At 45.4% G+C, this 15,772-nt stretch overlaps 1 protein-coding gene across 1 annotated transcript in view; it reads left to right on the top strand.

Moving 5' to 3' along the window:
• Positions 1-10,974, top strand: part of LOC124024506 (zinc finger protein basonuclin-2-like) — a 74,496-nt gene extending 63,522 nt beyond the window's left edge. The window contains exons 4-5 of the mRNA XM_046338424.1: positions 7,507-7,765; positions 7,836-10,974. Of these exons, the coding sequence (XP_046194380.1) occupies positions 7,507-7,765; positions 7,836-8,348 (772 nt within the window). The 3' untranslated portion in view covers positions 8,349-10,974. The remainder of the gene's footprint in view (positions 1-7,506; positions 7,766-7,835) is intronic.
• Positions 10,975-15,772: the final 4,798 nt, after the last annotated feature.

Here is a 15,772-nt window from a genome sequence, read left to right as displayed (position 1 = left end):
TGTTTTGTCTCAACAGCAACCCTCCACCTGCCTCCCCTCTCCACCCGGGGCCTTTATTAAGTTCCTTGTTTCAGTGGCATCTGTTCATTCTGTTCCTGTTTGTTCATTAGCACCAAGTAAATAGAGCAGGTGACTCTGGCACTTGTTCAGGGAGAGAGGGATGGAGGCAGGGATAGAGGGAGGGGATGGAGTAGGTGGATGAGAGGGAAAAAAGAGAGATGGGTTATAGAGTTAGCGGAGGAGAGAGGGGGAAAGGGGGGATGGAGGAGAAGAGACAGGTAAAATAGAGTTAGCGGAGGAGAAGAGAAGGTGAAATCATGCCGCTCACCTGACGCAGCTGGTGCCGACAGCAGGGAGATGACAGGAAGTGTTATTAAAGGATGCGTTGCCGTGCCGATGCGTGTGTTTGACACAGCCGCGGATGATGCGTTAGTTCGTTACCCTCTTTGACGAGGCTTTAGGGACAGGGAGCGCCCGGGGCACGAGAGGCCTGCTGTCTCGCATAACCACACACACAAACACATGCTTGTGCACGTATAAAATCACACAAACTCAAAAGCTGATGCGTTCCTACAGATACAGAGACTCACTCATTCATTGTAATGTACACAGTATTTTTTATTTGTCTCTTTATTGCACTAAAATAAAATATGATATTAAACAAATAGCCCTGACCTTATGGTTTGATACGATGCAAATAACAGCTTCCCCACAGCGAACAGACATCTCAACAAATGTTTAGATACTAAATTACCATGACAGAAACTCCAATGGTATCGAGGCATCCCAAAGACTCACCTCACACATTTCTGAATGAGTGGCGAGTAAGCCGACCAATACCTGCTCAGGAGCTGGACACACATGGCCAAACTGACCAATGAGGAGGCCTAATTCAGCGGCCTACTTCCTTATTTAGTGGAAGTCCAGGTAGAACTATGAATCAGAGCCCTCCCCCGCCCGTCATCCTTCCCGACCACTGCCACAGCTTGTCTCCCAACTATATAATTTAGCCGTCCATCTTTTTTATTGGGCGCTCTCCGACATTAGCGCTCCCCACTTGTATTAGCATCTGCCGCCACGACCCCGTAATGGCCTTTAAAAAAACACTTAACTCCGGCACTAAACGACGAGGGATGACAGTGGTGGGAAAAACGAATCAGTGAAAAACAGCACTAGTTAGGATCCTCTGACTCACTCACAGTAAAGGATATGGTTTCCAAGAGGCAGTGGGTGCTGTAGTATAGAGGTGCAACTGTGAGGGAGCGAGGTCAAATTAGACTGTGTTTCGTCTTCCATCTTGGCTCAAAGATGAACCCAAATGTCTTCCACAGGCTTATAGTGAAGCATGAACCTCAACCCACGGTCACAGACACGGTGTCACAGTGACTGTGGAATCTTGCCCTAGTGATGTGCGTGTGACAGTTTGACTCGATTACCAGAAACACAAGCGTATAAATTCCAGAAGCGCTTTAACATAAGGCACTGATGAATAGATAGGTGTGTAGCAGGAAGAGAGGACAATCACTGCTGTGAACATATGGATCTTAGAAGGAAGACGGTTTTAGACCAAGATGTGGGTGAGTTACACCTAAGTACACTATTGTTTCCATACTTTGAGTGTGTCCCAAATGGCAACCTATACCTATATAGTGCACTACCTGTGATCAGAACCCTGGTCAAAAGTAGTGCACTATATGGTAAATAGGGTGCCATTCGGGACAGATCTTTTGTGGCGCATAAATTCCTGGTAGCATATGGGATGTATTACTGAGCCTGCCGCTCCTATGGAATAAGGAGAGAAGCGTAACAACAGAGGGGTATCGCGGGGCCAAAGGAATTGTGGGGTATTGAAGCTATAGTCAGGACTCTGGCCGAACACCAATCAGATGTGTCCCTGGGTAATCCCTTAACTACATAATGCATGCTGCAGTGTAATTGTAGTTGTAACATGGGAAAATAATTTGGTGGTTTTCATAAGGACTTTTCCCCTCTGATAATATTATTGTGGAGGAAGGATTGGGAAACCACAACGCCTCAGACATTGGTTTGCTGCTACATAAAGTTTGAGTAGTTTCAAATGACATTTTTCATAAGATTCACTACAAATTCCACAGCTAATAACATATTATTTCTGATATTATGAAACCAATCATTATTATATTTTAGCACAAATTCAAATAATATTTAAAATAATCTGATAAGTAACTGCATGATTAATTAAATACATTTAATGCAATATAACCTGTAATTATAATAATCTATTCATTATATCACAGAATAATGATACTTAATCTCAGTAAACCAAACCGTATGCCTTCTCGTCATCCCTTGTATTTGAGCTTTAGAATGTCAAATTTCTGTAACAACAGAAACCGTATCTGAGCCTAAATCTGATGGGACACCCAGACATTTGTTTCCAACCAGATAATGTATGCAAAATCCAGGTCTGTAATATGCAGTGCTAATAACCAGCTTCCTCCTCTCCCCCACCACCTCTCCTCTCTCTCCTCACAGCGAGATGTTGACGTCTATACCAACAACAGGAGGTTGTCCAGGTACCTCAGCATATCCCATTAGTCAATTATTTCTCTACAGTGGAGTGACACCCCAGAGGATCGTAGGTAGGCGCATCAAACAAACGCTACCTTCAAAAGCCCCGATGTCAGAGTCAATTAGAGGGGAGGACAAGGACATTTGATCTACGGTATCATATTAATATTTGAGGGAAACAACAAAAGACAATGGGAAATGACAATAGTGTCCCAAGCGTTTGAAGAGGGGGGGGGCATTTTGTATCTACATGGTGACGTAGATGTAAAGATACAGATCAATGGCGTGGTTAACTAACAGGATAAACATAGCATACTGTTGTTTTACACACACACACACACACACACACACACACACACACACACACACACACACACACACACACACACACACACACACACACACACACACACACACACACACACACACACACACACACACGGCTAATAGAGTACAGAGAGTCCTCTAACATCTAGCTGCTAGTTATACATCGATACAGTAACAGTACAGTGTTTCCCTCCAGCCCCCTGGCCACCAGGTGCTCAGCTCAGAGGTAAATGATTGCATATTTATTGTGGAGGGCGGCACACACACACACAGAGGTGGCAGCAGCGGTAGTATGATTAACGTCTGAAAGGCGTGCCGACCAGTAATCATCGGCCTTATTATCCTCGTTAATCATATTTTCCTAAATCAACGACAGGGCCTCCCTCTCTCTTTTCTACATGTTTATATTAAGACTCTTCCTTGTTTTATTCATTTTCATCGGAGGACTCTGTCACCAGGTGCTTTCCCACACTTATTTCCCATGATGCACTAGTGTGCAGCGGACCCTCGTCCCCACATGGATCGAGGGATGCAGAGAGTGAAGGTTAATTACATTTGAGAGCCACTCTCCTCCTCCTCTCCTCCTCCCCCCCTCTCTCCCCTCCTCCTCTCTCTTCTCCTCCTCCTCCCCCTCTCTCCCCTCCTCCTCCTCCCCCTCTCTGTCCTCCTCCTCCCCCTCTCTCTCCTCCTCCTCCCCCCTCTCTTCTCCTCTCCTCCTCCTCCCCCTCTCTCTTCTCCTCTCCTCCTCCTCCTCCTCTCTCCCCTCCTCCTCCTCCTCCCCTCTCTCCCCTCCTTCTCCCCTGCTCCTTTCAAGCCATGTGGGCCCAGTCTCTGGTAGAACTTGGTAAAGCTGCAGTCTCTTGATTTGCCATGCTTAAACAAAGGCCTGATCATTTATAGAGAGAATGTGTTATTTAATTTAGCCACAGATCCCGAGTTCAAAATACAAAATATCTACTGATGAACAGTATGTTAATGACATTACATTATGAAAGGGGACTTTTATGTTAATTTATCTTTGATACATTTGGGTTTTGTGGATAAAGACAAAAAGATAATCAGAGAATCACTTTCAGAAGGCTTTCGTTTGGAACAATAAGCGTTGCAAATATTTCACATTCTGTAAGTAATTGTAGGCTAATATAATGACAGGGCTTTGTTGATGTGATCTGTAACTTAGCCTTCCATCTAAACCTCCATGGTGTGTCTATGGAGTCTGTGTAACCAACCCCTGAGAGGGATATTCCTTTTATGAACTTTTTGATCAAGTTTCTCCAGCTACGTCTGAACTGAACTTCAGTGTGTGTTGCTGAGGTAGTACAGCTAGTAGAGAATAAAGACAGATAATGATGAATGTGTTACCCAACCCCTCGATCATCCTCCCACCTCTCCACTCCAAACCTCATCACATAGCAACCCCACATGACAGCAGAGGCAAAGAACCATCAGCGTCAGTTTAATATGACTTCACTTTGCTCATTACGACTCATTTAGACAGTGCGTGCGCACACACACACACACACACACACACACACACACACACACACACACACACACACACACACACACACACACACACACACACACACACACACACACACACACACACACACACACACACACACACACACACACACACACTACAGAGGGAAGGACAGGGCCATTGGAGGAGAGACGGGAGCCTAAAGATGATTAACGTTTGCTGGGACAGACGCGTTAGCTAGCTAGCCTCTCTCTCTCTCTCCATCTCCTCCTACTCTGCACAAACAAAATGGCCTCTCAAGAGGCCTCCCCCGTCTTTGGGCGAAGATGAGACTGTCAATTTGGTTTTGCCACGTTACTGGTCATCAGGGAGGGAGAGGTGGAGAAGGGAGTGAGGGAGTTTGGTTTGGGGGTAGAGGAATGGGGAAGAGGGGGAGTGAAATAGTGGTGGCAGAGTGATGGAGACAGGGAGATGGGGCAGAGAGGCTAAATCTGATAAATGAAGGAATCTGTGTATGGCCTCTAAATGAGGAAAATATAACCCCAAGAATATAACTGCAGCCTGACACACTTCCAGTGAATATGTTTAGAGATCGGGAGGAGATGCATCTGTCACCGGTGCAGGTGAATTCCTCCGCAAAGTCCATTCAAGCAGCCATTACTCACACCATATTCCACAGGCTTGAATTGTTCCAAAGATGCACATGAACAATCTATTGATTTATTTTAAACAGTAATCACTAATTGTTTGATTACTCAACACATCTTGTTTTTCTCAGGGTCAGAATGTGGCCTTTGTGAATGACAGTATAAGGACCAGAAGGGACATATAAATGTAGAATGTAGATGTGCTCTGTGTTAGTTATTCAGTTGTGGTCTTGATATTGTGATCTAGTATAAATGCTGATATCACAGTAATGACATATGGCTGATGCAGTAGTACTTAGTAATACTGTAGTAATTCAGGGTACTTACTGCATGGCACTTTAGCATGTGTTTTAACCTCATCAGTCAGGGAGCCATGGCAGACTGGAGCTTATGAGCAGTGTGTGGGGTGTGGCTTTAGGGGTGGAGACATGTTGCAAAGGACCCGCCTACCTGAGCATCATCAACAGCATACAGCCCAATCACATCAGCTAATGCCATAGCCTGTTGGCATCCTCACTAAAAACAATCAACAAACCAATCAAATTGAATGTAATCGATGTAGCAAAATATCTAGACCCAATTGTTTGTTTATTGGTTGTGGAAACAGTCATTTCTCCATATACACAGTGATACATTAGGAGATGAGTTATGATTATTAGGACCATAAGATAACAACATCTGTGTATCAGACTGTAATCATAGGTTAAAAGAAGAGAGCAAAGAATTTCCATACGTCTCAGAACATGGATGTACTGTATATTTTCTCTCTCTCTCTCTCTTTCACTCTTTCACACACACACACACACACACACACACACACACACACACACACACACACACACACACACACACACACACACACACACACACACACACACACACACACACACACACACACACACACACACACACACGGCAGTGACAACCATGGCCAATCGATTCTCCCCGCTCCTCGATGCTGACAATGCTCAAGTGGACGGTGCTCCTGTTTGCTTCCTCTTGTAACACAGAAAGAAAGGGGTCCCTCCATTCCAATGAATGTATACTATTTTTACCCTCTTGCAGGAGAATGTCCGATAGGGAACTAAATAATTAAAGGCCAGGGACCCTTTTTGACTGCATCAACCATGGCACTGCTGGTAAGCTCTACTATACATTGTGAATCCATTTGCCCTCGTCCTGTCCTGCTAAGGACGTCTGTTTTTAGTTTGTCCCACCCTCCACCGTGCCCCTTGCCTTGCATGAAACACCCTCATATTTAAAAGCACTGCTTGATATTCCTTAGTCATTGCTTACTTTTGTTTCATTTCACTTTAAAAGTCTTGATTTCATTTGAAAAGTCCCCTAACATGTTGTATTGTGGACAGTGGGATGTGTATACTGTGCCACTTCCATATCTCGCACCAGTTATTACACACTTATGTTTACCTTTCTTTGTCCATTTTATTGTGACATTTGCTGTGGTGGAGCCTGCATCCCTCCCAGTCTGAAATGGCAACTGTGGAATTGGAGGGAAGAGGCATTGAATTTGAGCTGTCAAAACACATTTTACCTCACATCTTTTGGCATGGATTTGCAATGCAGACTGCTACACCTCACAAACAATACCCTTTAGCTCTAGCTAGCTTTAGCACGACACCAGATCCAGGCTTAAACTTCCTTGTTGTGAATTCGATGGCGGTGGCTATGCGTTATGAGATACTACTGCTCTCTGTGTGAAAAAGCGGACATTTTTCTTTCTTATTAAAGCGAAGGGGATACATGGGGATCATATGTTTAAAAGGGGGGGCCTGATTAAGCCACTTCCAATAGGGAGCCAGTGTGATAATGCTGTCGGAGATCTAATACGCTATCCACTTTCCCTCCATTATCGCATTACCACAGCTCCAATCAATTGATAAACTCTCATTCAATATGGTGGAGTATTTAATTGAGTCAGAGTCTATTGGATTTGCAGCGGAGCTGTGCTAGACGTGCTGACTGTGGTAAACACTGTGGCGGGATGCTCTCGCCACACCACGTTAGACCAGTTAGGGGAACGTTAAGGGAAGGACTGGGTAGACTCTCTCTCACCTAAAAGGGAGGGCATTGGAAGCCATTTCAATGTAGCTTCCTCTTGATAGGTTAAGTAAGTAAGGTGAAGAGTGAGGAGAGGTTCTAGAACAAGGTGAATCGTTTAGTAGTTATTTTGTCTGGCGTGAGGTCAGGGGTTACTGAAGAGGACAGGAAGAGAGGAGCGTTATTGAAAATGTAGTGACTGATACAATATCATTCAAATACTTAGAACTCCAAGCATAGGTGCATGTGTTGGGCGAGACAGAACACATGTTTTGGAATGCAAAATGTATCATCTTTCTAAAAGGATCTGAGAACGTTACCATTCCAGTCATTGTTTAAAGCGCTGAAACACCATTTTGCTTGATTTGACAACTTGTTTAGCCATTTTCTTATGAAAACGATCTCTCTCTACCTCCCCCCTTCATTATGTCTTTCCACCAGGCACAGCTCCAACATCAACCTGCATCGCAAACTGCTTACCAAAGAGCTGGACGACATTGTCCTGGACCCCCAACTCACGCCGCTGCCCAAGGACCTGCGCGCCGAGTTCCTGGCTAAGATCTACGCCGGGCACCACTTGGGCCTGGACGCCATGGCAGGGGCGGGCATTGGCGGCGCCAGCCTGGGGGGAGGAGGGCTGAACCGTGAAGCCAGCTCCCCGGCAGGCACCGATTACCCCCACCCCCACCCCCACCACTACCCCCTAAACCATCACCACCACCACCACCCCCTCCACCACCCCCTCACCAACGGCTTCTACCACCGCAGTGGCCCCCCCAGACGACTACATGGTGCTGGACCTGAGCACCGCGTCCAGCGTTCAGTCCAGCGGGTCAGTCCATTCATCACGCCAGTCGGACGAGGGCAGCGACGAGGGCATCCTATTGGATGACCTGGAGGAGGGAGGGGTCAGCGACGAGGAGGACTGCTCCCAGCATGCCCCGGGGCAGGCAGGGGACGGGAGGCGGCGGGACCAGGTCGGCGAGGGAGGAGTCGGAGGAAGATCGGAAGAAGGTCTGACCGGCGCCGACCCCTCCTCCTCGCCGACCGTCCTGTCTTCCACCGGTGGCAGTGGTGGGATCCTGTGCAGCATCTGCCACAAAGTGTACAGCAACAAAGGGACCCTACGCGTGCACTACAAGACTGTGCACCTGCGCGAGATGCACAAGTGCAAAGTGGCCGGCTGCAACATGATGTTCTCCTCGGTGCGCAGCCGCAACCGCCACTCTCAGAACCCCAACCTCCACAAAAACAACGTGCCCTTCACCACCATGGTAGACTAGCCCAACCCCATGGCCCTCGTCTGGCCAACTCTACCCCCTTCCTCGACTCCCTTCTCACCCCAAACCATGAGCTCTTACCCCCAGGAACTACACCTTACCACCCCTAGACGTCATGCACCACAGTTCTCTTTCCCTTCGATGAGATCCAGTGACTATATACAGTAAGCGTTGTGACTTTTGACCTTTCCTTCTTTGGAAGAACGAGGATGAGACACTTGAAGTGTCTTTATTCCAAAAACTGGCCCTGCCGGTTTCCCATAAACCCCATTTCCTATTTCCCATATGTCTTTGTTTTTGTCCATCTCCAAAGAATCTATTCAAACTCTTATTTGTGACTGTTGCCTGCAGAAATGATAAAAATATAAATCTTCTTGTTGTATTTGTGTAATGATAGCTTTTAAAGGAAACCCCATACAAGAGCATGACTGCTTCATTTGTAAATAATATGTCCCAAGAGGCTATTGGTGTAAAACAATTGTATTTGATGGTTGTTAGCTATTTTTCTGTTTCTCTTTTTGGTTTTTATGTTACAGTACAATACTTCCAGCGCTAAGGTAGGCAAGAAAGAGGTAGCATCTTTACTAGCTTGACTCATTTATGTTAGTTTAAAAACCATTTTTTAAACTGAGAAGGAGAAGAACTAATGATCATGTGACTTGTTGTATCTACTTGTTAGATATGCGGAGGTTGCCGGCATGCTTTGTTTTTTGGGCTCCTACACCAATATCATTCTCTGTTCTTTTGTTTTTGTTATCATTTATAGCTTTTACTATACCAAGTCAGTTTTTCGCACTTTGCAACTATACAAGCGGGATGTGTAATATTATTACAAGGACTTTGCAATGGTTTTGGTTTCCGCGATGTTCGGGGTCTGAGACGGCCACAGTGCCAAGGGGAAATGACATACTTGTGGAAGGTTTATTTTTTTTGCACGTGTTCAGTTTCAAAAATGCTATTTCACAACAAAAGACCCATATTTCTCCTGAACGAATCCAAACATCCGGCCCATTTACTCAAATAATCGTATTCAGAAAAAGCCTAAGTATTTCTACTCTACCAGATACAATAACTGACTACAATACAGCTGCTGTTTTTCAAGGCAGAAGATTTAAGTATTGAGGAATTTAATTTGTGTTATTTTCATTTCAAGGAGTGTAAACCCAGTGTGTGACTGTAATATCACAGTACTTAGCTACAGAGGTTGAAGTAGGCTAATCTTTCTACTGCATGTGGTATTTGTGACCTAAAACAAGCGTTGGTTGAGTGTCCTATTATTTTATACACGTTTCCATGCAAAAAATGGCCATCCTATCAGAAGTATTGTGAATGTCACATTGATTATAAAACAAAGAAATAGTCCTTAAACTGTGACCAAAACAAAAAGAAGCATTGGTTTTTAAAACATCTATATTTTTCCGCCATACAGTTGTACTTTAACTTACACCCCATAAGTTGATATGATGCACTTGAGTCTTAAGCCTTTTGCTATATTTTTTCAGTATTGATTTCCATTGCTGATTGTCAGCTTCAAAGGTGAACTCTGTGAAACTCTGTCGCCATTGCCTGGCTGTTTTCGGAGTTATTTGCAGCCATTTTCCTTGTTTCCATACACATCTTAAGGTACAAATGTTTCAGATAACTAGGCAAAGTAGCCAGGGGAAGGGGTATTTATTGGCGGGTGATGTCATCTTGATGCAGATGTCTTGTCCAATATCAATTCCTTTTTTTTCAAGAAAAGAAAGACAGATCGGTCTTCATTTTGAGTCTGTGCCCTTGAGTTGATGGTTATTATTGTGTTTTTGTCGTGTTACTATGGATGTGAAAAAATTGAGAGCTCCTCTTTCTTGATTGGTGCTTATCTAAAGGGGATAAAAACGCACAGTGTTACGTGGTATACAGTATTCAAACCCCCGTTATATCCATGAAAGTGTTGGACAGTTTGTTTTTTATGACTATTTTGCAATGGGCATGATGGACACTTTGATGGACACGTTGGTGTCAACTCTTAAGACTTAGCTTCTCCTCTCTCTACCAACCTCCACGACACTGGCAGCAGGCTTCACCCCTCTCCTCTCTCTACCAACCTCCACGACACTGGCAGCAGGCTTCACCCCTCTCCTCTCTCTACCAAGCTCCACGACACTGGCAGCAGGCTTCACCCCTCTCCTCTCTCTACCAACCTCCACGATACTAGCAGCAGGCTTCACCCCTCTCCTCTCTCTACCAACCTCCACGATACTGGCAGCAGGCTTCACCCCTCTCCTCTCTCTACCAACCTCCACGACACTAGCAGCAGGCTTCACCCCTCTCCTCTCTCTACCAACCTCCACGACACTGGCAGCAGGCTTCACCCCTCTCCTCTCTGAAGAGAGAGAGAAAGAGCTGAGTGAAAGGGGTTGCGGAGGTGGAGGGCTGACTTGAGAGGAAGGAGGGATGACAGTGAGTATCATTAAAAACGTGCTGTTCCACCGTTACCTGGAGGCCTTCTGACGCTGATCTGTCTAATAACTCACTTGTCACTTCATTACACCACCAGACGTGAATGTTGCCGACAGGACTGTGACGCCGACAGAGATCCAAACCGCTCTCTCTCTCTTTCACCACTCTCTCTCCCTGAGAGAAACCACCCCCGCCCCCCTCTTCCCCCTCAACCCACTACTCACCCCCCCCCTCCCTTCACGGGTCCTTTAGGGACACCGACTAATAGTGTACTCTTAAGTTCACAAAATGGCCATCGCCGTAGAAAAAGGATGTGTAATTGCCTGTTTATCCCAGGTGAAGGAAAAACTTTGTACAGGAACCTTCGGCAACACCCTGGAGTGGCACTGAGGCGCAGCCTGCCTCATTTGCTCAGTGCACCGTACTGCACCTTACCGCCACGGGCCCAGCCGGAGAAGTACAGAAGTGTCACTCCAGGAACCCTGCTGACAGCTGTCTCTCTTTCACACACACACACACACACACACACACACACACACACACACACACACACACACACACACACACACACACACACACACACACACACACACACACACACACACACACACACACACACACACACACACACACACACACACACACTCCTCCTGCTAACAGGCCAGTGGGATGACAGCAACAAGAGGACTCTGGTGATGGGCGGGAAACAAGGACACCCCGAGGCAGAGAGGGGAAAAGAGAGAGAGCGAGCTCATCCACGGTCCATCACTCTATGTAATAAAGCAGTCTGTCCAACGTTAGCATACAGCCTTGTCACTGCAGGGCACGCTAGCGTTTCATTATGGAGAACAGTGGAATGTAGCATTGAGTTGGACCGCAATGGACTGCCATGGAATGCACTGAGAGAGAAGGTGGAAAGGGGAAACCTAGTCAGTTGTCCAACTGAACGTATTCAAGTTGTGCGGAAGTATTCAAGGTGCGGAAGCCCCTCTTTGAAAGTGTTTGATGGCTTATGATGTATACCGTGGTTATTAAAGAACTGGGAGAATGCTTGGGAAGGCCAAATCAGTCTGGTTTGGAATCAACACGCAGTCTATTGAGGAACGTGAGACTGTAACAAGCTAAGAGTAGTCTTAACTATCGCTGCTGTAGCCAGTGACCTTCGCCTGCGCGGTTAAACCTCACAACCTGATCTGATGAGAAAGACAGCAGAACCCAAAAGCTTAAACATTCCTCTTGTCCTATTCAATGTTGTAGACCTCTCAAGCAGCCAGGGAGCTCAATCAGTGACCTGTGTGCGTTAGTGTGTGTGTGTTAGGGTGCGTGTGTTAGTGTGTGTATGTTAGTGTGTGTGTGTTAGTGTGCGTGTGTATGTTAGTTTGTGTGTATGTTAGTGTGTGTGTGTGTGTTAGTGTGTGTATGTTAATGTGTGTGTGTATTAGTGTGTATGTTAGTGTGTGTGTTAGTATGTGTGTTAGTGTGTGTGTATGTTAGTGTGTGTGTATGTTAGTGTGTTAGTGTGTGTGTATGTTAGTGTGTGTGTATGTTAGTGTGTGTGTATGTTAGTGTGTGTGTATGTTAGTGTGTGTGTATGTTAGTGTGTGTTAGTGTGCCAGAGAGAGATTAAATTCCCTTACACTGACTCCTCATCTCTAGCCCCTCTGTCTCTTACTCGATGGCCATGTCAGCACGCCACGGAGAAAACTGCCCTGACACGGAACAGACTGTCCAGAACAGAATAGCCAGACTAGAGGATAGGGAGAGAGAAAGGAGAGCAGAGGGACCGGTCTGAGAACGAAAGCGGTCTGGCAGGGACCTGCGGCAGTCACTTAACAAGGCAGGAGAGATGGCAGGAGAGATGGAGTGAAAGCCGTGCCAGCCTTCTTGACTGTCTGGCTGGAAAGTGATGGAGCCCCCTGACCTTTCCACTCTTCTCCCTCTCCTCCTTCACGGGAGACATTACAGCACATTTTCTCCTCTCTCATTTAAGAGGGCCTGACCCCTCAATCTCCCTCCCTCCCTCTTTCTTACCATCTTTAGCCCACTAGGATCCAGGACAGAGCCCAGTTGTCAGGCCGATGGGACCATTACTGTCCTGGCTCGGTCCCCAGGAGGAGAAGGCCTCTTAAAACCCTCACTGGCCAGCTTGAGTGGAGTGAGCCTTTAATATTTCATTAGTGGACTCTTGACTGCCAAATGCCAGTTTCCCAACAACACACCATCACTGAAAGAGAGAGAGAGAGCGATGGAGAGAGGGAAGGAGAGAGATGACAATGGAGCAGGTGGGGTTGTCTTTTGATCCGTTATGGATCGTATACCTCTGTCCACTTTGTTTAAGTATGTGGAGAGCAGGGTAGGACGTTGACCCAGTGTAAGTGGAGGGGGATGTTTGCGAGCTGTCTGGTCGTCATCCATCTTGAAAAATACATGTGGCAAGGCTCAAAAGGCACATGGGAAGATTGGTGGTTTTACAGATGATACGCTGTGGTCCAACATTACCCTCTTAACTTGGTAACAGCAATTCTACAGTAAATGATCCTGGAACAAATAAAAAACATGCAGAAATGTGCTTTTTACCCATTTGGCAAAATAACATCTTTACAATCCTTAACATTATAGCAAGTCACCCCAAACTATTTACCAACATGCCAATCTTACTTTTTACATATAAATAATCTCAAAAAGACTGTGTACATTTTCTTTTCCACAGTGATGTTTTTGTGTAGCAGCTGTCTGGTTCTCTTTGTGCTAAACGGCTGTGTTTCCGCCCTGCAACCAGAGGCCTGCATCTCAATCAACTCTTATTTTCACTGCCTGACAGAGCAGCATTGCTACAGGGTCACACCGCAAACTGCAGCATCTACAACAGGGGAAGCTTGCATCACTCTTGGTTTCATAATGGTGACATTGGCAGCTTCATGAATACTGTATGTCTCCTAAACAGGTTTTTCCCATTAGCAGACTGGAGGAGAAAACAAGGTCCTCTTTCTTAATTGATTTTGTTTTGTTGCTTTCCTTGTATTTTTCTGTATCATAACGGTCTATGGTTTTTGCATAAAATGCATATGGGTTTTGGGATGTAAATGGAATTTTATTCATATTTTGTCCAAATACCTCTTGTAATTTGTATCAGAATTCTTGTACAATTTTTATATTAAAGATTTATCAGTCACTGGCAATCTGACGCCGCCACGTTGCTTGTCTTTGAAAGGGATTATTATTTTGTGTGTGTGTGTGTCTGTGTGGTGTGTGTGTTTGTGTGTTCTTTTCTAGGGGTAAAGGGAGGACATCTTATGAGTGGCTGGAATTGAACACCGACAGGCACAGGGACAGTCTGTCAATCAAGCCGGTCAGACAAGACACAATTTCAGCAGTTTTGCTGGCCTGTTTTAATTAAGCTGTGATAAAAATCATTGGGGGAAAGGCTATCTTGACCAATTAGTGGACGATTAGATTAATGAAGTCATTTAAAGATGTACCAGTGTGAGCACTCGGGGCCAGTTTCCCAGACACTTATTAGGCCTAGTCCTGGACTGAAAACAGCCCTAGGATTTGCTGGCGTTATCATATTAGTGGAATGGAGATACATGTGCTTTAAAAGGGCAATGTGCTTGTCAACAATAATATTATACAGTTGGGTCTGAAATTGACACCCTTGATAAAGATGAGCAATGACGACTGTATAAAATAAATGATTCAAACACTAAGCTATATTGTATGGCCCAAAACATTTGGAAATGATATTATTTTATAATAATACTATTGTTCAGATAAAGAGATGTTTAACAAACAAAAACATATCAAAAAGTTAAACATTATCAACACTAAAGATTCATATAAATCAAGTAGTCAAAAGTTTTGTTTTTGGTCCCATGTTCATAGCAACCAATGACTACATCAAGCTTGTGACTCTACTAACTTGTTGGATGCATTTTCCATTTGTTATGGTTGTTTCAGATTATTTTGTGCCCAATAGAAACAGATGGTAAATAATGTAGTGTGTCATTTTAGAGTCACTTTTATGACAAACAAGAATGTTTTCTAAACACTTCTACATTCATGTGAATGCTACCATGATTACTGATTATCCTGAATAAATTGTGAATAATGATGAGTGAGAAAGTTACAAAAGGGTGAAATATAATGTGATTGGTTGAATGAAAGTTCAGTGGGCAGAGCTCAGAGTGACACGTTAGTGGGTTGAGTTTACGGGTGAGAGTAAATGGGGGAGTGGATGGGGGTGTTACACATGGGTTGAGTTTACAGGTGAGAGTAAATGGGGGCGTGGATGTGGGCGTTACACATGGGTTGAGTTTACGGGTGAGAGAAAACGGGGCGTGGATGGGGGCGTTACACATGGGTTGAGTTTACGGGTGAGAGTAAATGGGGGTGTTACACATGGGTTGAGTTGACGGGTGAGAGTAAATGGGGGCGTTACACATGGGTTGAGTTTACGGGTGAGAGTAAATGGGGGCGTGGATGGGGGCGTTACACATGGGTTGAGTTTACGGGTGAGAGAAAATGGGGGTGTGGATGGGGGCGTTACACATGGGTTGAGTTTACGGGTGAGAGTAAATGGGGGCGTTACACATGGATTGAGTTTACGGGTGAGAGTAAATGGGGGCGTGGATGGGGGCGTTACACATGGGTTGAGTTTACAGGTGAGAGTATAAATGGGGGCGTTACACATGGGTTGAGTTTACGGGTGAGAGTAAATGGGGGCGTGGATGGGGGCGTTACACATGGGTTGAGTTTACGGGTGAGAGTAAATGGGGGCGTGGATGGGGGCGTTACACATGGGTTGAGTTTACGGGTGAGAGTAAATGGGGGCGTGGATGGGGGCGTTACACATGGGTTGAGTTTACGGGTGAGAGTAAATGGGGGCGTGGATGGGGGCGTTACACATGGGTTGAGTTTACGGGTGAGAGTAAATGGGGGCGTGGATGGGGCGTTACACATGGGTTGAGTTTACGGGTGAGAGTAAA

This window comes from Oncorhynchus gorbuscha, unplaced genomic scaffold, assembly GCF_021184085.1.
Source record: "Oncorhynchus gorbuscha isolate QuinsamMale2020 ecotype Even-year unplaced genomic scaffold, OgorEven_v1.0 Un_scaffold_1894, whole genome shotgun sequence".
NCBI classification, from domain to species: Eukaryota; Metazoa; Chordata; class Actinopteri; order Salmoniformes; family Salmonidae; genus Oncorhynchus; species Oncorhynchus gorbuscha.
The sequence above is the reverse complement of the archived record's forward strand: the minus strand, read 5'-3'. Positions and strand labels throughout refer to the sequence as shown.